The sequence below is a fragment of the Vicia villosa genome, linkage group LG4 (assembly GCF_029867415.1).
Source record: "Vicia villosa cultivar HV-30 ecotype Madison, WI linkage group LG4, Vvil1.0, whole genome shotgun sequence".
In the NCBI taxonomy this organism is placed as follows: Eukaryota; Viridiplantae; Streptophyta; class Magnoliopsida; order Fabales; family Fabaceae; genus Vicia; species Vicia villosa.
Window position 1 is genome coordinate 75818619 of NC_081183.1, and position 25474 is coordinate 75844092.

The following is a 25474-nucleotide window of genomic DNA, read 5'->3' on the forward strand; positions in this document are numbered from 1 at the left end:
AGCCATTCTGGATCTTTAGGAACAGGTTACCTATAACCTGCTCTGGTGCCAATTGTAAGTTTAAGAGTGCGCCTAAGAGGGGGGTGAATTAGGTTTTCAAAGATTTATCCGGTTTTTAGAATACTTGTATTTATTTTTCTGGTTAAGTGTTTGAAGGTTTTTGAATGGTTCTTTTCTTTTCTTGATAATAGTGATGAAAGCGGTAAATTGCGGAAAAGTAAAGAACACAACGATATATACTGGTTCCCCTTGTCATACCCCAAAATTTGTCCGCCTTAATTCTAACATTTAAATTTTTTAACTTTGGTTTTATAAATTTTTATTCAATTTTACTAACATTTTAACAGTAATTTTTATTTACGATAAACTATGTAATAGTTACTTTATATTATTTGTATTTTTTTTTTTAATAAATAAATTTTGCTTGACGCTTCACATGTTTTATAGTGCGATTTTATTTCAAGTAAATTGAATTGCATAATTGACAAGGAAGCATATTTAAGGACTTACTAGTGTCTAAGATCTCGAGTTCAAATTCCACCTGTATTAGTTTTAACTTTTAATCTTATTAGTGTTATTTATTATTATTTTAAGATGAGATTTTTTAGATTTTTATGTCATTATATTTAGTTTTAAAGTCTTGCTTCTTAATTTTAGTAGCTTTTTGCTTATTTTATTTTAATTTATTGCTATTACTACTATTATTTTGTTAGGTTTATCTAATTGTTGTTAGATTTATGCTTATTATAAATTTTAATATTGTTTTTACCTTTATATATATATATATATATATATATATATATATATATATATATATATATATATATATATATATATATATACATATATATATATATATATATATATATATATATATATATATATATATATATATATATATATATATATATATATATATATATATATATATATATATATATATATATATCATTAGGAACGTAGCATTAATGTTAATTATTTAGTTTAACGTTATAATATCATTATTAAGTTGATTATATTACTACTATTATTAAATTTATTGCATTTTATTGTCATTATTGTTATTAGGATATTATTATTGCTGTTCCTTTCTTTTTAAAAAATGTCATGAACCAAACAAACATGGAAGGTGCATCAATGAGAAATAAATCAGTAAAGAAAGCATAATATCAAAACAAGAATCACGTCAATATCGTCAATATAGAAGTAAATTAAAACATTATCAATTTCCCCAAATCAAATCTCCCACGTAATTAAATCAAATCAACAAAATAATAGCAACATTCCAAACTTTCTAATTTATACAAATCTGACATAAAGTTTAACCTAAAAAAGTCAACTATAAAAATCGCGAAGTTTTGTTCAGCAGGGGAGAAAAGAAAACCAAAAAAAAAAGAGACAAACCATAGCCAATTCCCTTCATTATCAAACAATCACATCACCGGAAAATCACTTGCCGTCGAAAACGCATTCCAGCCCCACCACTCATAGCTGAACCAAATCCGCAGTTCTCCGACGAAAGCATCACCGCAGGCGAAAATACCAGACTCACCGATCGAGTATCTGCCATTTTAGGATTACACACAGAAACCCCATCACGCGATCACCGGGATTTATCCTTCCCTGCACATCCAAGACGTGTTCCAATACACTGCCGACGAATCCATATTCGGTTAGCTGTTGCATTTTGTTTTCGTTTTTATTCTCTGCGATTTTGCTCTCTGTGTTTGTTACTAGCTGTATATTTCTTCTACTTTGGTTGTATATGTGTAATGGCTTTGTGTAGAATTTAGGTAAATTAGGAGATTCACATGTGGGCCCAGAAAATTTGGTTATTCATATTGACTATTATTTTAACATGTTTACTAATAATTCTTAATATCTCATGTGACCATGTTAGTCATTAGGCTCTATTTTTCTTATCATTTTTTTGTACGTTGATGTTGATAATTAACTATTTAATAGGTAAAGAGAAATAATTAGCATAATCTTTGGCTAAGTCATGTGAAAATGTATCGAAATATATATATATATATATATATATATATATATATATATATATATATATATATATATATATATATATATATATATCTTCTTAACATAAAAAACTTGTTTTTTAATAATTAGATCTTATTTACAATTAAATTTAGTTGTTTAGGTTTGGGTCCATGTGTGGATTATTACATCATACTCTTCTCAAGTCTTTTACACACCCCACTTTTTTGTTAAACTATTTAATCTACTTTTTTGTTAAACTATTTAATTTATTTAGTTTAAAATGTTAGGGAATGTTCAACTGACTCAAAACATAAAAAACACAAAAAAAAAACTTCTAATTTCTTTTAACGGATAAATGATGGGTGAGAATAAATTTTATCCTGTCTTTGAATTGGTTGACTCTCTATGTCGCACCAGTCAAATATTCACAACCCTCTAAAAAAATCATGCGCAATCGATTAACGCCTTGAGTGATAATCGAATGCATGTCGCTAAGAATGCGTGAATCAATTTAAAAATTTAATTTATTTAAAATATAATTATTCTAATTCAATTAAAACATTATTTAATTATTTAACATAAAAAATACCAAAAAATAGGGGTTGTACACAATATTGTTTTTACCTATAACTACGAACTACGTTAACTATGAAACTACGTCTAAAACACATTCAACATACAAATAATGGTGTACAACCTCATAAAAAAACACCAACAAATACTACGAACTACGTTGACTCTGATCCTCCATTAAGGAGGTACGTAGGCATTCGGACAACCGAAACGAGTCCCCGTCCCCCAAAACTAAGTAGGTTTGAGATTTTATTCTTTACCCTACTGTTTATTTTCAACCACAAAATTTTCATCATAAACCTTACCATAATACTCTTACAAACCTTAGAGACATTTAGAAAACCTTAAGGAAGGGTCAAGGGTGCCTAACACCTTCCCTCGACCCTAATTTCTCAACTTACCTAGAAACTCTTATTTAGGTTTTTATCCCATGTTTACCCTTATCTTATGATAAAATAAAAACATAGGTGGCGACTCTGTAGTTTAGGTTTTATAACTTAAAATTTAAAGCCGGTCGTAACAGCTGGCGACTCTGCTGGGGACCCTTAGGACAGAGAAGCACTTAAGGTTTGAGGCGTGTCTCTTTTATTTTTAGGGTTTATGGGGTTATTTATTTTATGGTTTATTTTTTATTATTTGGCAAAAATAAATATATCTTTATTTTATTTAGTTATATAATTACCTGCCTATGTTTATATTTATTCTTGTTTAATATTGGGGAATTATCATATATGTGTTTGTTAAACCTTAAATGTGGGAATTGTCACTAAGTAAGAGGAGACTTGCATCGCCTACAAGCTTTAGTGACAATTCCACTCAGAGTGGGTTGAATTCCGAGAAATATCTTAGACGAGGCTAGACCTTGTCGAGGGTAGGATGCGGAATTTGACTGATCTCTCTGGGAACCTACCCCTAAAATTCGAACCTCATGGACAAAAGAATCCTTCTAAAAATCCAAAGAAACAAAAAGTTTCGGAAGATATGAAGGGCCCCATGAGACCCTTAGAAATTAACCACCTTTGGGAAGGGTAGAAAATCTGTAGGACGGACTTATGAGCCTACGTACTAAGGAAACTTTTATCATAGGAAGCCTTCCCGAGAGGGACATTACATTGAAAACCTATGTCAACGTAGGGTTACCCCCAATGATTATCATCCCTTAGAATCTTAAGGTTATTACTTTGTTTAACCTGGATCCCTAGCCTGTAGGGATGCCCTTTTAATCTGACATTTTCTATAAGACCTCTCAGATTTTGGTTTAATGCGCAACATGTGGCCTCATGATGGCCATGTGATAAGGAGACTCTTGATGGATCCCCGAGCATATATCATCAATCATTATTCAAACCTAGTCATTAGTTCAATAGATTTTGAATCCACGCCCCCAGATATCTATTCCTAGGGCCATTAGATTTGAAGCGAACGGTCCATGTGATCTGTTGACGTTAATATGCAATACAAACCTTCTGTTCACTAGACTTTGAATCTACGCCCTCGGATATCTATTCTGAGGACCATCAGATTTGAAGCAAACGATTCATGGGATTTGTAGACGTCAATATGCAATCTAAGTCACCCGTTCATTAGACTTTGAATCTACGACCTTAGATATCTATTCTGAGAGCCATTATATTTGAAGTGAACGAATCGTGAGATCTAGTGACCATCTTGAACGGTCACCATGTGTTCTTTTTCCACGCATTCCCTAGCCTATAGGGATTTCCTTTGTTTGTTGCAATCCCTATCCTGTAGGGATTTCCTTTTTTCGATCTTGGTACTTTTATAAGATCATATTCTTCCCACGAGGGACATTTTTGTTAATGCACATCGCATGGCCTCCCGATGTCCATGAGATCTAGTGACTGTCTTGAACGGTCACAATGTGCTCTCTCCCGCGCGTCCCATAGCTTGTAGGATTTAGACTTCTTTCCGTACGTCATTCATCCCTATCCTGTAGGGATCTTCATAAACCTATCATAATCCCTAACTTGTAGGGGGTTCCTTTTTTATGAAATTATCCATAGCCCTTGAGGGGTTTCCCTATGCTTATCCCTTAAACTATGTGGGGCATCCTTATGTTAATCCTCACTCTATGCCACATTGCATTGCATTTGCATGAAAATTGTAGCATCCTCAAAAAATTAAAACAAAATACATTTGCATACCATTGCATCAAGAATCATATGAGTTTATCTCTCTTATCATTCATGCATCTTAGGCATTTCTACAAAGAGCTCATTCGCACCTTAACTTGTTATTTGGAATCAGAATACCACAAAATTGATTTAACGACATTCAAGATTTATCATGGAACAAATTCAGACAGAGATAGCAGAGATCAGGGCTCAGATGGGGGCTAATATAAGTCAATTTAGGGAAGCTATTCAAGCCATCACCCATGGACAAGAAGAGCTAAGGCAGCCTGTTCAGAGGCCAGATGTTACTGTTGATCTAAGCGACGTTCATCGAAAAGGTGTCAATCTTAGCCAAGAGGTTCCTTTGAATCAGAATGTCAGAAACACTATTCAAATTCCTGTCAACAATGTTATGCAACTTGAGAATCTTTCTGTTTCATCTTATGATACCTTTAAGTTCCCGATGGATGAAGATGAGGGTAAGTTTCGTCTTTTGGATGAGAGATTGAAAGCTATTGAGGGTCGTGATTCCCTTGGTTTAGATGCTGCTAGTTTATGCCTAGTGCCTGGTATCAAGATTCCTCTTAAGTTCAAAGTCCCCAACTTTGAGAAGTACAAGGGTATCACTTGCCCGATGACACACATAAAGGCATTTTGCAACAAGATGGCTCCTTATGCAGAAAATGATAAGCTTCTAATGCACTTATTTCAAGATAGTCTTAGTGGGGCGTCTCTTGAATGGTATACCCAGCTTGAAAGGACCAACATCCGAACTTGGAAAGATCTAGCCAAAGCCTTTTTCAAGCATTACAAGTATAACAGTGATATGGCTCCTACCAGAATTCAACTTCAGGGTTTGACCCAGAAAATTGATGAGCCTTTTAGACAGTATGCACAAAGATGGAGAGAGCTAGCTGCCAGAGTTCAACCCCCCCTTTTGGAACGAGAACTTGTTGACATGTTCATGGGCACTTTGCAAGACCCCTATCTGAATCGGATGGTTGGATGTACCGCTTCTGAATTCTCAGCCTTGGTTGTCGCAGGAGAAAGAATTGAGCACGGTCTTAAGACTGGTAAAATTCAAGATGTTGCTACTACTTTTGAATTCTCAGAGCAGGATGATGAAGAAACAAGTACAGTTTTTGAAGTTGAAGAGGAAGGTCATGCTTATTCTCCATTTCATATCCCGTGTTATCAGATGACAGAAGTTACTAATAATCAGGATGCTCCACAAATATGTGCTGCAACTATTAGTCATCCACCAGTTCAGTTTGTTCAACAAAAGCCTGTTCCATATGATCAATCAGTTCAGTATGCTCCTCAGCAGCACAACTATCAACATGATTATCGTCAACGGGGTAGGCAAAGGTACAGGAAGCCAAAGAGAGTGTTTGGCGTGATTCCTATGCCTTATAGTCAATTGTTCTCTCAGTTGCTCGAGCTTTCTTTAATGGAAACCAAGCAGTTGGATCCTGTTATTCCGCCTTATCCTGTGAAATTTGATCCCAATGTCAGATGTGGTTACCATGCTAGGGCACCTGGTCATTCAATTGAAGACTGTAAGCCATTCAGAGACAAGGTACAAGACCTGCTTGATTCGAAGGCGATTGTTTTCACACCAAGCGGCAGAATTGAAGTTTCCTTGCTCAACTGAGCGTCAAAACTACAGAGCACATCTTCTGAAGCAATAAATCTAGACGGAATCAAGTCTCCTCAATATTGGCAATTTTTGTTTCATTTTGTACTCTTATTTCTAATTTTCTTGTTTTGTTCAGTACTTTCTTGTATGCAGAACTTGTTTGTTTTTGAAATAACAATCATAATGCATTGAATATTTTTGTCTTGAAGCAATCCATTCATTTTCACTCTTAATCGCTTTTATTTGCTTTTGGTGATACTCAACTCCTATTTAAAAAAAAAAGCGAAGTAACTCTGGAGGGAGGATGATGAGCATGATACCAAGAATTTCAAATAGTATGCTTTTGAATAAAACCTTGTTGATGATGTACAGGCATTGTTTCAAATCCCCAAACACCGGAGATATAAGGGAGATAGACCCTCATTAACCCCTTCGATCCTTGAAGTAGAAGTTTCGTTTCTATTTAGAAAAAAACCTTCATTTTTAACCCTGGGGCGGGTAGTCTTCAGTTGATTTGATAGAGCGCTCAAATTTCAAAAAGAGTGTCCTATTGAAGGATGACCACACCTCATCCCTCACACGTCAAGATGTCGAGAAAAAACCAAAACCACAATGGTTATCCCTCACTGACCAAGGACTAAGGCAGTCGCAACAAAGTCAAAAGACTCGGGATCACACGACATGTAAATAAAAAAGAGAATGAGAAAGCCTGCTAAGTCAAAAAAAACTTGAAAACAAGTGACTTAGGCAAAAATTAGGGCATCCCGCTGGACTTTAAAAAATTTTGTCCAGGCAAAAAGTTAGACGAAAAAGCAAAACAGAATGAAAAGCCTGTAAGGCACAAATGGATTACGAAATAAAAATCCTCTCTAAAGAACAAAGCCGTGTGATCAGACACCAAAGAACAAAAGGTGAGTGACTGTCATGTCCAACAAAAGAAAACCTCGTCGATTCCTCAACCGCATCAAAACTCCTCTTGAGAGATGAATGCTCATATCGAGTAAACTGAATATAGGATTGGAGAACATCATGGAGAATGGGTGGGCACCAAATATTATTTGAGCCTTAAATCTTTTCTTTCTAAAACCATGAACCTGACCACGTTACAGCCTTTAAAAGTCCTAATTGAAGCGGGGTTAATTCGAAAGCATACTGTTAATGGGAGTACGATAATCTGACTCCTATGAGGCTTGCTGAAACTTTTGAGTTGGTATCATGCCATCTTTCATACAAAAAAATTCAATGTTATAACATCCTTTCAATAAAAAGTCTTTTAAATTTCAAGACAAACATAGGCTTTGCATTAGAATTATATTTCTCATAATAAACATTCTCTGCATATGAAAAGTATTTGACATCAAGGGAACTTCCATAATGAGCTTCAAATGAAAAGTTGTATCCTCCCAAAGGTCAAGTTGTCTTCACAACTCCGTCAAGTAGGGGCATAAATATCTCGAAGTGTGATTACCCTAAGGGGCACAGAAGAAAGTGATAGTACTCGTCGAGTAAAAAAAATTCAGTTATTCAGGGGCATACCTTTCAAAAATCCAAATATTGGGGCAATTCATATCGAATTAATATCACACCATGGTTAGCCCTCCATATCCTGGAGATTGAGGGCGGACCTTTTCAACTATCAAATGTTGGGTAAGTGCATATGAAGTTCGTGTCACGATATGGTATAATTTGAATTCCCTCTAAAGACACTTCCTTCAGATTAAGGGGCACATCTTTCAAATGTTAGGGCAATTACTACGAGGCTAAATCAAAAGGAGTTTATTAAAATAGATAATCAGATTGAAATCATTCCAAGAGTCGTTTAATCAAGGGGCATCGTGCTACAAATTCAAAATTAGTAAGGATAGCCATCTCAAGTTCCTACTACGATAAAACTACGTCTAAGCTCATATCAAGACAAATCTCTACAAAAACCTAACAAATTGGGGCAAGACATACCGCAAAGGGGAAACTACCCTCATATTTTCATAACCCCTAGTGAATCTCTATCCTACGTTTGCAATCTTTGGACTCAAAACAAGTATTTAGAAATCATGCTAGCATAACACCCTACCATTGTGGGGCAAGCAACCTTGGTACATAAACAATCTTGCTACACCTTCGTTATCCACGACCCAACATTGGGGCATCATTCGAACATCTAAGTCATCATAAATCATTATCATGCATTCATAAAGTTACTGCGCTCTGGTGTTAAACGATACATATCGTTTTCTTTCTGACCCTCGAGTCATGAGTTTCTAAATATATCGTTTCCTTTTCGACTCTCGAGTCGTGAGCATCTCAACATATCATCTGCTTTCCGACCCTCGAGTCGTGAGTTTCTAAAATCATATTAATTTCCTTTCCGGCCCTCGAGTCGTGAGTTTCCAACCCTCGTGTTGTGATTTCTTTGTTTTCTGACCTTCGAGTCGTGAGTTTCCAACCCTCGTGTTGTGATTTGTTTGTTTTCCAACCCTTGAGTTGTGAATGTTCCACACTATTCCCTTTCCGACCCTCGAGTCGTGAGTTTCCAACCCTCGTGTTGTGATTTGTTTGTTTTCCGACCTTCGAGTCGTGAGTTTTCGACCCTTGAGTCGTGAGTTTTAAACGTATCGCTTCCTTTCCGACCCTCGGGTCGTGAGTTTTAAACATATCACTCCTTTTCCGACCCTCGAGTCGTGAGTTTTCAACTTATCATTTCCTTTCCGACCCTCGAGTCGTGAGGTTTAATCATATCACTACATTTTCGACCCTCGAGTCGTGAGTTTATAACTGTTCGTTGCCCTTCCGACCCTCGTGTCGTGAATTTCCTATACTTACATCATCATTACCTTGCCGCTTACTATCACAACTTTCAAAACTCGGGGCAAATTTTGGGGTCTTCTGGTATTTAATAACCCTTCGATTCGAACATGCGAGAACTGCGCACTCTCGCACCGTTCAATCGAAGAGTAATTAAATAGGGGCAACTGTCATACCCCAAAATTTGTCCGCCTTAATTCTAACATTTAAATTTTTTAACTTTGGTTTTATAAATTTTTATTCAATTTTACTAACATTTTAACAGTAATTTTTATTTACGAAAAACTATGTAATAGTTACTTTATATTATTTGTATTTTTTTTTTTTAATAAATAAATTTTGCTTGACGCTTCACATGTTTTATAGTGCGATTTTATTTCAAGTAAATTGAATTGCATAATTGACAAGGAAGCATATTTAAGGACTTACTAGTGTCTAAGATCTCGAGTTCAAATACCACCTGTATTAGTTTTAACTTTTAATCTTATTAGTGTTATTTATTATTATTTTAAGATGAGTTTTTTAGATTTTTATGTCATTATATTTAGTTTTAAAGTCTTGCTTCTTAATTTTAGTATCTTTTTGCTTATTTTATTTTATTTTATTGCTATTACTACTATTATTTTGTTAGGTTTATCTAATTGTTGTTAGATTTATGCTTATTATAAATTTTAATATTGTTTTTACCTTTATATATATATATATATATATATATATATATATATATATATATATATACATATATATATATATATATATACATATATATATATATATATATATATATATATATATATATATATATATATATATATATATATATATATATATATATATATATATATATATATATATATATATCATTAGGAACGTAGCATTAATGTTAATTATTTAGTTTAACGTTATAATATCATTATTAAGTTGATTATATTACTACTATTATTAAATTTATTGCATTTTATTGTCATTATTGTTATTAGGATATTATTATTGCTGTTCCTTTCTTTTTAAAAAATGTCATGAACCAAACAAACATGGAAGGTGCATCAATGAGAAATAAATCAGTAAAGAAAGCATAATATCAAAACAAGAATCACGTCAATATCGTCAATATAGAAGTAAATTAAAACATTATCAATTTCCCCAAATCAAATCTCCCACGTAATTAAATCAAATCAACAAAATAATAGCAACATTCCAAACTTTCTAATTTATACAAATCTGACATAAAGTTTAACCTAAAAAAGTCAACTATAAAAATCGCGAAGTTTTGTTCAGCAGGGGAGAAAAGAAAACCAAAAAAAAAAGAGACAAACCATAGCCAATTCCCTTCATTATCAAACAATCACATCACCGGAAAATCACTTGCCGTCGAAAACGCATTCCAGCCCCACCACTCATAGCTGAACCAAATCCGCAGTTCTCCGACGAAAGCATCACCGCAGGCGAAAATACCAGACTCACCGATCGAGTATCTGCCATTTTAGGATTACACACAGAAACCCCATCACGCGATCACCGGGATTTATCCTTCCCTGCACATCCAAGACGTGTTCCAATACACTGCCGACGAATCCATATTCGGTTAGCTGTTGCATTTTGTTTTCGTTTTTATTCTCTGCGATTTTGCTCTCTGTGTTTGTTACTAGCTGTATATTTCTTCTACTTTGGTTGTATATGTGTAATGGCTTTGTGTAGAATTTAGGTAAATTAGGAGATTCACATGTGGGCCCAGAAAATTTGGTTATTCATATTGACTATTATTTTAACATGTTTACTAATAATTCTTAATATCTCATGTGACCATGTTAGTCATTAGGCTCTATTTTTCTTATCATTTTTTTGTACGTTGATGTTGATAATTAACTATTTAATAGGTAAAGAGAAATAATTAGCATAATCTTTGGCTAAGTCATGTGAAAATGTATCGAAATATATATATATATATATATATATATATATATATATATATATATATATATATATATATATATATATATATATTCTTCTTAACATAAAAAACTTGTTTTTTAATAATTAGATCTTATTTACAATTAAATTTAGTTGTTTAGGTTTGGGTCCATGTGTGGATTATTACATCATACTCTTCTCAAGTCTTTTACACACCCCACTTTTTTGTTAAACTATTTAATCTACTTTTTTGTTAAACTATTTAATTTATTTAGTTTAAAATGTTAGGGAATGTTCAACTGACTCAAAACATAAAAAACACAAAAAAAAAACTTCTAATTTCTTTTAACGGATAAATGATGGGTGAGAATAAATTTTATCCTGTCTTTGAATTGGTTGACTCTCTATGTCGCACCAGTCAAATATTCACAACCCTCTAAAAAAATCATGCGCAATCGATTAACGCCTTGAGTGATAATCGAATGCATGTCGCTAAGAATGCGTGAATCAATTTAAAAATTTAATTTATTTAAAATATAATTATTCTAATTCAATTAAAACATTATTTAATTATTTAACATAAAAAATACCAAAAAATAGGGGTTGTACACAATATTGTTTTTACCTATAACTACGAACTACGTTAACTATGAAACTACGTCTAAAACACATTCAACATACAAATAATGGTGTACAACCAAAACTAAGTAGGTTTGAGATTTTATTCTTTACCCTACTGTTTATTTTCAACCACAAAATTTTCATCATAAACCTTACCATAATACTCTTACAAACCTTAGAGACATTTAGAAAACCTTAAGGAAGGGTCAAGGGTGCCTAACACCTTCCCTCGACCCTAATTTCTCAACTTACCTAGAAACTCTTATTTAGGTTTTTATCCCATGTTTACCCTTATCTTATGATAAAATAAAAACATAGGTGGCGACTCTGTAGTTTAGGTTTTATAACTTAAAATTTAAAGCCGGCCGTAACACCCCTCACAATCCGAGAGTACTCCAGTCCCCTTTCAACATGAAAGAGATTTTACTATTGTTAGATCTTTGTACAAGCCTACACAAGACTCCTCCTACAATCTTCTAACAAAACCACCAAGAACAATCCTCTTGGATTTTTCACTAACTTGTTTCCAACAATCCTGGACAACAAGATCTCAACCACCAAGAACAATCCTCTTGGATTTACTATCTTGATTATGAGAACAATCCTCTCACTAATCAATAACCCTTGTTTCCAACAATCCTGGATAGCAAGTCAATAATAATGAATATATTTGAGTAGAAAGGTTAATGAACATATATCAATCTATAAGATTGATCTTCTCTTTCAAGCAAGACAATTTACAATGATATAATAGTGCTTAAGTGTTTATGTATGAATGAGAAACTTTTCTAACAATCTGTAGAAAAAGTTTCAAGGAAAGTTCAAGTATGAAACACTTGTATGAAAATTTATGATGAAAATATATGATCAAAAGATGGTAAATTGTAATGAAAGAGGTGAGGAATAAAATCTGAAATGTATAGTATATATAGGTGACTAAATGCCTCTTAGAATGGTTGCATATTGATAGAACAATGCAATGGTTAATGGTTTAAAAGATGAATTCGTTTGGGACAAATTTAACATGAAAGGTTGCCACTGGTTCAGGTGTAACCGGTTACCTAAAGCATGTAACCGGTTACATGATAATGTTATGCCCAGAAAATTCAAATTCACGACCATGTAACCGGTTACCTAAATGATGTAACCGGTTACATCATGTTGAAAAACATCAATAACAAATGAGAAACACTACTGACAGCAATGTAACCGGTTACATGTTTTTGGTAACCGGTTACATCATACTAAAGATGTTTAAAAAACATATTTTAAATGGGCAAAGACTTTATGGTATGCATTTGTATAAACTTTGATAAATGCATTTGTATGAAAGTATATATGATTTTTGAGCACTAAGAAATATCAATGTAAAAGGAATTTAGCTTGTACCATTATGACATGAAAGATCAATCAATCAAAGCTAATCTCCATGAAAGTTGCAATCTTGATCCATAGCTAATTTGATCTTTTTGCTCATCCTTTATTGATGCATACTTATGATAGTTGTCTTCATCAAAACATAGTATTGTAGAAGCTTGCCTTCACAACTTTCACCGTTATTTTGTCCTCTCACCATAGCCCAGGGTGAAGAGATGTTTCATAGGGCTTTGCATTTTACTATTTCTTAGGAAAATGTCCCTCTTTGCTTCGCCCAAAGCAATAGAGTTTTGTTTTATAGGGTCTTTGTTTCAAGAAATGACTGTCAATAAATAAAAATGTCATTCTGTTCCTTCGTTTAGTTTTTCCTTTTCTTTTTTCGGAAATTGGTAATCCTAAAAAACACCCTAAAAAACATCAAAATATTCCATTAACTCCATACGCCGAGTCTTCCCTCGTTGTCTAAATAAAACTTATCACACATATGCAGATTAATCATAAAATACCCCGTTGAAACGTGCGACCGTATGACTTCTCCAAGCTTTGAGTTTCCTGTATTCGAGGCAGAAGAAGAAGAAGATGAAGAAATATCAAAGGAAATTTCACGATTACTTCAACAAAAGGAAGAGGCCATTCAGCCATACAATGAGCCTCTTGAGATCATTAACCTTGGTTCCGATGGAAACGGAAAAGAGGTTAAGATTGGAGCTTCGCTCAGTTCAGAGATCAGAGAGAGTTTGATACAACTGCTCAAAGAATTCTCAGATGTCTTCGCTTGGTCTTATCAAGATATGCCAGGGTTGGATACCAGTATAGTGGAGCATCACTTGCCTTTAAAAGCAGAATGCCCTCCGGTCAAGCAAAAATTAAGAAGAACTCATCCGGAGATGGCCATGAAAATCAAAGAGGAAGTTCAAAAGCAGATCAACGCAGGTTTCCTCGTCCCTTCAGAATACCCTCAGTGGTTAGCTAACATTGTTCCCGTTCCTAACGGAAAAGTCCGCATGTGCGTCGACTACAGAGATTTGAACAAAGCTAGCCCTAAGGATGATTTTCCTTTACCACATATTGATATGTTGGTAGACAGTACAGCAAAATCCAAAGTTTTCTCATTCATGGACGGATTTTCAGGATACAACCAGATCAAAATGGCACCTGAAGACATGGAGAAAACAACTTTCATCACCCCCTGGGGCACGTTCTGCTATCGTGTTATGCCTTTTGGACTAAAGAACGCAGGGGCAACTTATCAAAGAGCCATGACTACGCTTTTCCACGACATGATGCATAAAGAAGTGGAAGTCTATGTGGATGACATGATTGCCAAATCAGAAAATGAAGAAGATCACATACAGAATCTGACAAAGTTATTTCAACGCTTACGGAAGTTTCAGCTTCGCCTGAACCCCAACAAGTGTACCTTTGGTGTCTACTCAGGAAAACTCCTTGGTTTCATTGTCAGCAAACAAGGAATTGAAGTAGATCCAGACAAAGTCAAGGCAATTCAAGAAACGCCTTCACCTAGAACCGAGAAACAAGTTAGAGGATTTCTTGGACGTCTGAACTACATCTCAAGATTCATATATCTCATGACTGCAACTTGCGCTCCTATTTTCAAACTTCTACGGAAAAATCAAAGTTGCGTCTGGACAGACGATTGTCAGAAAGCGTTCGACAGTATTAAGGAATATCTGCTCAAACCACCCATCTTGTCTCCTCCAGTAGAAGGAAGACCTTTGATAATGTACTTAACCGTCTTAGAAGATTCCATGGGTTGTGTCCTTGGACAGCAAGACGAGACAAAGAGAAAAGAGCATGCCATTTACTACCTAAGCAAGAAATTCACTGACTGTGAATCCCGCTACTCCATGCTCGAGAAGACGTGTTGTGCTTTGGCCTGGGCTGCCAAGCGTCTCCGCCAGTACATGATTCGACATACTACTTGTTTGATCTCTCATATGGATCCAATCAAGTACATCTTTGAGAAGCCTGCCTTAACCGGGAGAATTGCCCGTTGGCAGATGTTGTTATCAGAATATGACATTGAGTATCACGCACAGAAAGCCGTGAAAGGAAGCATTCTAGCTGAGCACCTGGCTCACCACCCACTCAATGGTCATGAATCAACCAGTTTCGACTTTCCGGACGAGGACGTCATGTACCTCAAGATGAAAGATCACGACGAGCCACTACCAGACGAAGGACCTGAGATAGGATCCCAGTGGGGCTTAATCTTTGACGGAGATGTCAATGCTTATGGACGAGGAATTTGGGCAATCATTGTTACACCTCAGGGTACCCATATTCCATTTACCGCCAGATTAACTTTCAAATGCACAAATAATGAGGCCGAATATGAAACTTGCATCATGGGTCTCGAAGAAGCCATGGATCTAAGAATCAAACACTTGGATGTATACGGAGATTCTGCTTTGGTCATCAATCAAATCAAAGGAGAATGGGAAACACGCCAACCTGGGCTAATTCCTTACAAAGACTACGCGAGAAGATTATTACCATTCTTCGACAGGGTAGATTTTCATCACATTCCTCGTGAAGAAAACAACTTGGCTGATGCATTAGCCACACTCTCTTCCATGATTAGGATAAATCATTGGAATGACATTCCTCAGATCGATGTTATGCGCTTGGATAGGCCCGCTCATGTTTTCACAGTAGAAGCAATCATCGACGACAAACCATGGTATCACGACATCAAGAACTTTCTTCAAAAGCAAGAGTACCCTCTTGGGACGTCAAAGAAAGATAGAAAGACTTTGAGAAAGTTAGCTTGAAGATTCTTCCTGAATGAAGATGTTCTGTACAAGAGAAACTTCGACATGGTTCTGCTCAGATGCGTTGACAGAAAAGAAACAGAAATACTCATGAGAGAAATACATGAAGGTTCCTTTGGTACTCACACCAATGGACACACCATGACAAGGAAAATACTGAGAGCAGGATATTATTGGCTGACGATGGAGTCAGATTGCTACCAGTACGCAAAGAGGTGTCACAAATGTCAGATTTACGCCGATAGAATTCATGTGCCACCATCTCTTCTCAACATACTCTCTTCCCCTTGGCCTTTCTCCATGTGGGGAATCGACATGATTGGAATGATCGAGCCAAAAGCGTCCAACGGACATCGCTTCATCTTGGTAGCCATAGATTATTTCACCAAATGGGTTGAAGCAGCTTCATATGCAAACGTTACAAGACAAGTTGTCGTCAGGTTTATCAAGAATCACATCATCTGTCGCTACGACATTCCTAGCAAGATAATTACTGACAATGGGTCAAATTTGAATAACAAAATGATGAAGGAGCTTTGTGAAGAATTCAAGATTGAGCATCACAACTCATCTCCTTACAGACCAAAAATGAATGGAGCTGTAGAAGCAGCTAACAAAAACATCAAGAAAATCGTTCAGAAGATGGTCATCACTTACAAAGATTGGCATGAAATGCTCCTGTATGCTCTTCATGGTTACCGTACATCAGTACGTACTTCGACTAGAGCAACTCCTTTCTCCCTTGTATATGGCATGGAGGCAGTCCTACCAATAGAGGTTGAGATTCCATCAATGAGAGTTTTGATGGAAGCAAAATTAACAGAAGCCGAGTGGTGTCAAAGCAGATTCGATGAATTGAACTTAATCGAAGAAAAGCGCATGACAGCTTTATGCCACGGTCAGCTATATCAACAAAGAATGAAGAAAGCTTTCGACAAAAAGGTTCGACCTTGCACAATCAAAGAAGGCGACCTTGTACTCAAAAAGATTCAATCTTTTCTCACAGATTCAAGAGGGAAATGGACTCCCAATTATGACGGCCCCTACGTGGTCAAGAGAGCTTTCTCAGGAGGAGCCTTAATACTCACGACTATGGATGGAGACGAATTCACCCGTCCTGTGAACGTCGACGCAGTCAAGAAATACTTCGCCTAAATACAAAAGAACAGCTCGCTAAGTTGAAAACTCGCAAAGAGCGGCTTAGGCAAAAAAGAGCGTCTCGGTGAATCGAAAACCCGAAAGGGCGATTCAGGCAAAAGTTAGAGACATAAAAAAAAATATTAATCAATCCCGGTAGACTTAAAACCCGAAAGGGGTAGTTTACGCAGAAGTTAGGGATATATGGCAAGTAACTGTGTTCAGGACAAACTTGATCATTCAAAATCCATAGCGGAGTATTCATCAGCAGTAGGTCATCTTCTACGAAGCACGAATACAGCGCAACTCGGAATGGAAGGGAAAGATAACGGTCGTCACGTTTCATCGTAGCCCTTTTCCCGAAAATTACCAATTTCCAACTTTGTAAATGCTCCATGGAATCAAGCATTTGGCTGATTACCATTCCATAAATAATAATTTGAGCCTTGTGCTTTTCTTTGCAATCTAGTCTTTTTCAGTTTCTTGAAATGCATTTTAAGTTTAAACGGTCATTTTCTTAAAACAAAATGTTTTCATAAAATAAAATGAATTTACTTGCAAAAATAAAGGTGAAATTTCTTTCTAAGGTTTACAAACAATAGGAAGAATGCAAACAGTTGCTCCGAGAACGGTTGAGACTCCGGGAACCAAGATTTCCCCATGAGGTCGCTTTGCGAACATCTCCCGATGACGGATCTTCACTTCAATTCATATTACTCACTTCGGACAGCGGACAACTGATAACCAGATATGCCCAACAGAGTTCGAACTACAAGAAGAGGACATCTTCTGATCCACAAGAATTCAAGTCGTATCATAGGATTTTACATCCGCGACAATTCTATTCACATTCACTTTACATTTTATGATTGTCATAATATTCATGCATACATTATAACTGCATAGTCGAGTCAGGCTTTGATCATGTGAGTGCCCGAGCCATTGGGGCATGAACTCAAGTTTCCCCTGCAAGTTCTGGAGAAACTTTTTTCCTTCAAGACGACAGTCCATACACAAGGAATTCCCCAAGCAGGTCAACAAATGGTAGTATCCCTCAAAGAGATAGTTTGTTCACTTTTGGAATTCCTCAGCCGAGATTCTCCCGCAGAGCGACACTCGACAGTTTTCTTCAGATAAGATAGTCTGTTTCGCATTTTGGAATTCCCCACAGGGTCGATGAGCGATTCTCTTCTCCAAGTAGTGTGGATCCCCCGACATAATTGACAAGTGTTAGTTTTTTCCTCCTGGAAAACAATTTGGTATTTCCCCAGCAAGGTCAAGGGATGCCACTTTCCGTCAAAGAAAATATCTCAGAATCTCCCAGCAGATCGACAAAGGATCCCCAGCGGAGTCAACAAATGGTAGTCTTTCCCCAAGGAAAGACAGTTTGTCTGTTAAACATTCAAGAGGTCGATAAATGTTGGTTTTCACCCCGAAAACAGTTCGTCCGCCTTCAAACAAAGTCATTAGCCCCTCAAAAGAGCGCGGGTCCATATGTCAATCTTTCAAAGACGTCAAGTCAAAAGAGAAGATGGTGAAGTTTCTTTATTTACCGTCAAATGGTATCTTACCTCCAAGTGCTGGTAAGAAGTTTGATGAGGAAACAAACCTTTGAAGTTTCTTTATTTACCATCAAATGGTATCTTACCTCCAAGTGCTGGTAAGAAGTTTGATGAGGAAACAAACCCTTGAAGTTTCTTTATTTACCGTCAAATGGTATCTTACCTCCAAGTGGTGGTAAGAAGTTTGATGAGGAAACAAACCCTTGAAGTTTCTTTATTTACCGTCAAATGGTATCTTACCTCCAAGTGCTGGTAAGAAGTTTGATGAGGAAACAAACCCTTGAAGTTTCTTTATTTACCGTCAAATGGTATCTTACCTCCAAGTGCTGGTAAGAAGTTTGATGAGGAAACAAACCCTTGAAGTTTCTTTATTTACCGTCAAATGGTATCTTACCTCCAAGTGCTGGTAAGAAGTTTGATGAGGAAACAAACCTTTGAAGTTTCTCTACTACCATCAAATGGTATCTTATCTCCAAGTGCTGATGAGAAGTTTGATGAGGAAACAGACCTTTGGAAATTTTCTCTTTATCTGAGATATTGTCCAAACGCAACTAAGACCAGTTTCGAGATATGGACATCCGAAACAAGGGGGAGGTTGTTTACCTTTTTCTAAGTATCAACACTTAGTTAAAGAAGATGGATTGCGCATCCTACACTGCCATCCATTCGCCAGAGTCCACATCAAGTATTTCTACAGGAGTTTGTCTCCTCATCCCCCGCCAAGTGCGACAACGGGATCAAGTCATGCAGAGATTTTATCAATTACAACATCTCAGGAGCGCCCAAAATTCGGGCATTCTTCGATATTTAAGTCTCTTTTACGCAGGAGAGATCGAGATATCAATCTCTCTCCCTCCAGATAAAAGAAACTTAAATAGGGGCATCTGTCATACCCTAATTTTTGACCCCCCTGAGATGACATATCTTTAGGATTTTCATCAGGTCAAAGCAAGTACCCAGAGCAGTCACTTTTTCATCTGGCATTTAATCGAGGATGCTCAAAGACAAGAAAGCTCAGGCAAAGGATCAATCAATAGAAATATTAGTCTCTAATACAATCATAAGACTCAAGAGTTTCTTTTTTTTCACCCATGATTGATTAGACATCCAGTCATCTGAGTACAGGTTTACTCAGGTTGCCAGACTAGGTTTTTTAGCCTATCAAGGACTGAAATCAGGGATCACCTTTGGGAAACCCTAAAAAGCCCCAGGAGATCATTCAAAGACATCAATCATCTTCAAATAGCTCATATGACAAGATCCACTGAACATCACACCTCAATTCAAAGTCTACAGTCATTATTTTCATATGGTCGACAATTAGGGTTTTTGACCTAATTCACCAAGATAGTTGACTTTTAATCAGGGCATGGATCCAAAACTCAAGACATGATTCAAGAACCTCTACTACCTCAATATAACCCATTTACATCATTCATTTGAAGAGAAGATCTTGATTCTACACAAAAGTCCAAATTTTCACTTTATCAGGAAAAAGTCAACTGTATGGGTTCACCTTTGACTTTTGAGATTTTTGGTCAAACCATGACTTTCAAGGATCAATATCATCAATATATGGATATTAAAGTCATTTGACCAAAGAAATTCAAGAAGAATCTTCAAGGAGCAAAAAGTCGGGAATTAGGGTTTTTAAGGGCATTGTGAGAACTCAAAATTTCACCTACACAACTCAAAAAACTTCCAACATGAAAGTTGTAGATCTTGCAAAATAAAATAACATCTTACAATGGTACTTTTTTCAAAAGATCAATCATTTAAGAGTTTTGGAAATTTTGAAGTTTTAGGTCATAAACACTTAGAAAATTTTCTAAGTGTTTTAACCTAGTTTTCTTCCAACTTTGGCCTCATTTTTCACAAATTTGCCAAAGGATTCTGAAGAAACTCTAAACTAATGATTTGAAGTAGATGGTTAGGGCTTTCCAAATTGTGTTCAACCTTCTCCAAATTCATTTTGAGCTAGGAGTTATGCTTGTTCAAAGTTGGCCTCATGAAGTGAAATTATAGGTCATGCATCATTTTTGAACTTTGCAATTTTGTGCACATGACCTCAATTATGGATGCTACACGACCCATAACACATCTGAAAACATGCCATGCATTCATTTTTACCATGCCATGATAATTGAAGAAGATTCCTAAAACAAGAACATGTGATTATGTAATGATTACATTTGAGAATTTATGGCAAATTGATGAATCACCCAAGGAATCTTCTCACCAACCAATTAGAGCTCACTTTGTATCTGAAATGTTCCCTAAGATCAGATAGAATCAATGGATAGGGAGTTGGCTCGAAAATGCAATGATCACACTTGGATATTCTTTGAAATTTCTTCATGGCTAAGAAACCAAATTCACTTCACTAAGCAAGCTCACTCTTTCAATCAGTACTGAACCATTTGCCTATAAATAGAGGGCTCTTTCTCATTCAGAAAACACACCAAAGCAACCATATTCCTTGCTTTATATTTCTCTTCTCATGCTTATTGTTTTTCAAAGTTCTTTGGCAAGAAGAATCGTTTTCTTCAAACCAGAGCTTATCTTTGGAAAGTAAGCATTCTAACATCTCAAGGGGGTTCATTTGAGGTGATCCAAGCACCTGGATCACTTATGTAAGTGGAGGAACGCCATTGTTGTTCTCACTTTGGAGCTGTTGCAGTTGGAGGTCCATAGAGCAATTCAGAAGGTTTCCAACAAAGCCAAGCATCCAGGCACGTTCCATAGGAGGTAGTGAAGCTGTTCAGATGGCTGCAGCCCATCTGTAACTCAAGAATCATCACTCTCCATGTTCACTTGAAGCTCAAATCGAGGGAGGTCCATAGAGCAATTCAGAAGGATTCAGGCCATAATAAGCATCCAGTTAGCATCACTGAGTCCCAAGGAAGCTTTTAGGATCATCCACGCAAGCCCAGGTGCTCTCCATCATCCTCACGACCTTCAGTTTCAGAGGTAAGTTTCTGAACTCTACCTCTTTAATTTAAGCACTCTTTGTGATAAAGCTCGATTCTATTCTATTCAGCATCATAAGAGGATTAAAAACCCTCTATCATCAGTCATTTATGCTTCAGTATAGTCATTTAATTTGAATTTCAAATTTTAGGGTTCTTTACGTATTTTAGATAATTCAGTAGATATAGTTAATATAAATTCATAATAGTTACATATCTAGAATCGTGGGGGAATTTAGAGCAAGTTTGGTTTTTATATCGTTGCAAATGGTTGAGAATTGAGAGAGTTCAGAAATTCAAATTGTTGGAGCTTGAGGAAGAAGATGACAATGGTGGTGGCGCGCAAATTTCAAACCTCAGGGTAGATTTTATTTTATATTTAATGATAGGTGTTTCATAAACGACTGAACAACTTGCCCCAGTGGCCACACATGCGCTCTTAGTCTCCTCATTCCTCAAGTCTGGGGTTCGAATCCCCCTCGCCCCAGACTTTTTGTTTCTTTTATTTTTTTCATGATTTACCACTTGTTTGAAAAATATAATGAATTGGGTGTGTGTCTTAAACACCAAGCGCGCGTTGGCCCAGTGGTGTTATTTTGGGTTGGTGACTTGGAGGGCGTGAGTTCAATCCCTCTAGGTGACAAAACCTTATTTTTTATCACTTTTCCCATTTGATTTCTTCACAACTTTACACAATTAATTAACCTATCAAATTAAATCATTTTCACTTCATTTTCACATACTTGTTATTTAATATATCTATTTTGTGAATAATAAAAAAAAAATCATAAAAATATTATTTATTTCATATATTTTTATTAGGTTTAAAATAGTATGTTTTAAGTGTTTTCTTAAATACTTTAAATGCATATATTCATTTTGTTTTAACCTAATTATTTTTGTGAATAATTTTATGATAAAACCCTAATTGTTTAGGTCTTAATTAGGTAAAGATCTTTATCTTTACCTTAATTAAGTTGACTTTTGTCAATTCTCAAAACTGTTTTCAATCTCTGATTAAATCAAATGATTAAGGTTTCCAAACAACAAAAACTTACATCATTCCAAATCATTTCCAACTGCTTTTTATAGCCAGTACTGTAAAGTACTGGGCCTCTAATAGAGTGTAAGTCCCAACACCTTCTCTTCTTAGCTTGTTTTCAAAACTGTATTTTCAAAATCTTCTTTCTGTTTTCAAAACATTCTTCTAGTATTTGAAGGGCATTATTCCCGGTGAAACTCTTCAGATACCTATGTGACCTATGTCCATCTTCACTTCTTCTGTTTTCAAAAACCATTAACTGTTTATCATATATATATATTCAACTGTTATCCACCAATTACTGTTGAGGCTCTGTACATACTTCTTCAAAGGCCTCCACTCCATCCAGGTTAGGCTTTACAAGTTTTCAATTTACAGTCTTTATTTAAATTACTGTCAAATATAAACTGTACATATATTTGTTTAGAACTACGTTTGAGTGTAAACCCTAGGACAGTTAAACTATATATATATTATAAGAATATGACCTAGGATTGAGAATGTCTTCCCGGTGAAGGCTCTTTCCTAATTAGAGATCTGTAGTTCAAACCCCCAAGATGAATTATTCCCGGTGAAACATCTTGGCAAAAACCTTAGAATCCAAAAAAAATAGGACACATCCACCCAAAGAGGAATTATTCCCGGTGAAACCTCTTACCCATTTGCTTAGAGCCAAAATAAGTTCAAAACTACATAGCTTTCTCTTGTGCTATAACAAGGACCCTCGATTAGCCTCCTCTTGGGCTTTGTACAAGGACCCACAGGCTTCTTAAAAGCATTTCCAGCTTCCTCTTGAGCTTGTATACAAGGACCCATCAAGTTTCTTATAAACATAGGAACAGGTCTTTAGTTACCTTTTAGCCTATCATGGTGAGTTTCTTCCAATTAAAACCAGACTTTAAACAAGCTAAGTTTGTCTCAATTTTACATTGAGTACACCTTTTTGGAATGAGAGACATGGACAGTCTCTGTCACCCTTATCCTCATCAATTTTCCTTAGCAGAGTCTAGGATCCATGTTTGCTTATCCTCAGTCAGTGTCAGCCTTCATCTGGGGCTTTAAACAAGAAGTCTCCACTAGCTAACCTTTCTGCCTTTCATTTCAACAAAAACCCCTGGAAAGGGTTAGCCTCCAAAATCAATCTTTCATTTTAACAAAAACCCCTGGAAAGGGTTAGCCTCCAAAATCACTTCTTCAAAAACCAAAGATTCATTTCTCTTAGGAGATAATTTCCCCAAAAAGAGTCAAAACCCCTGGAAAGGGTCAGCCTCCAAAAACATGACAAAAATCAGTCTTTTAACAGACATTTTCTTCAGCTGAGTCAAAATCCCTGGAAAGGGTTAGCTTCCAAAAATCAGTCTTTTAAATAAATAAATCCTTCAATAGGGTCAAAAATCCAACAAAAACAGTTAGCCTCAACCTTGGGCTTCATACAAGGCACTAAAACAATAAAACTCCCTGTTAATAGTCAGCCTCAACCTTGGGCATTGTACAAGGCAGATAATAGAGTCTCCCCTAGTGAGTCCTTCATTTTTCAGTAGCCACAACCTTGGGCTTTGTACAAGGCAGATAAACCATATTTCATGAGTCAAAGATTCCTAATATCCAGGATCTTCTCCCATAGAGTCATCCATACTCAGTTTATTTAAAGAGTCTGCCACAACCTTGGGCTTTGTACAAGGCATAAAATAATGTTTTCCCAAGCTAGAGTCAGCCTCAATTCTGGGCTTTGTACAGAACACCAAATAAAACCCATCAAAATAGATTTTCCCCAAGTAGAGTCAGCCTCAATTCTGGGCTTTGTACAGAACATAAAAATCCCTTGTAAATTAATCCCCAGTGGAGTTTTCTCTCAGAGTCATAATAATAATTAATCAATCAAAAAGCCTCAAGCTTGGGCCTCATACAAGCCAGCTAAAAAATCAAATCTTTTATACAGTAGATAGACATAGCTTATCTCTATAGAGAGATCTTTCCTCTATCTCACCACATTCCAACAAACAAACATTTCATTTCAATTTTAATCAAGTCTCCCATTTAGGATTTTGAAAGGCATGAGCTGGCAGTAAAACCCAGACATGTGGTAACTTTCCCTAATTTGGATGAGCATCTTTCTTTCATTTAAGAGACATTTGACTGGTATACTTGCACATACACAAGTAAGGTCCCCCTCTTGAATGAAATGAATTCAGTTATTCTGTCACTCTTTTAATGTTTGTGGTGGAATAGTAGAAATACCTCTCTGTAAAGATGATTTCATGTCTCTTTACTGTAAACAGAGATTTAATTCAAGCTTCAACCTTGAGCTTCAAGCAAGGCACCAAAAATAATTAATTTCCCCAGTTAGTTCCCCGAACTACATTAAGCTCTGACTTCCACTAGGGATATGTAGGCATGAGGTTCACAAGGAATCTCAGCGAGCTAATAAAATACCAGAAATAGTCAGTTTGTCTGTCTGTCTGTCTTTCTTTAATCAATTCAATTCTCTCTCCAAACACAAAGGAGAAACTTTCCCAATCATTAGCAATAAACACAATCACAATGACACAGAGAAGGTTCCTGTAGAGTACTACAGATATGTTGGGTGTTTAAACACTTCCCTATGTATAACCGACCCCCCGGACTCCAGAATTTCTAGTCTAGGTGAAATCCCCACACTTAGCAAACTCTTAGGGTTTAGTTGAGATCTTTTTTTCCCTTTCCTACTCGTAGGACAATAAGAAAGTTCGTGTGATATCGTAGGAAGAACTGAAACAAAATTCCTCCCACCACGGGCGCATTCTCCTTCCAAATTTCGCGTGAAGGGTCTAGCGTGCCGTCCTCCCAAGTGAAACGGGGAGGTGAAAAAACGACACCACACCACCAGTTTGGTATGCCTGGCTTTTGACTTTCTTGTTGAAGGCTTTGATC

The 25474-nt window shown here is 36.1% G+C and overlaps 1 protein-coding gene across 1 annotated transcript; it reads left to right on the forward strand.

Annotated features, from left to right (window-relative positions):
- Positions 1 to 4881: 4881 nt before the first annotated feature.
- On the forward strand, positions 4882 to 6363 carry LOC131597387 (uncharacterized). Its single transcript, XM_058870087.1, has 2 exons — positions 4882 to 5329; positions 5423 to 6363. Exons 1-2 carry the CDS (start codon positions 4882 to 4884, stop codon positions 6361 to 6363), a joined length of 1389 nt encoding a protein of 462 aa, XP_058726070.1.
- Positions 6364 to 25474: the final 19111 nt, after the last annotated feature.

Excerpts from the sequence above, each read along its gene's own strand:
- LOC131597387 (XM_058870087.1), top strand. The coding sequence starts at position 4,882 with ATGGAACAAATTCAGACAGAGATAGCAGAGATCAGGGCTCAGATGGGG. Across the intron at positions 5,330-5,422 it reads CAACTTTGAGAAGTACAAGG|ATAGTCTTAGTGGGGCGTCT; the intron begins GTATCACTTGCC and ends ACTTATTTCAAG.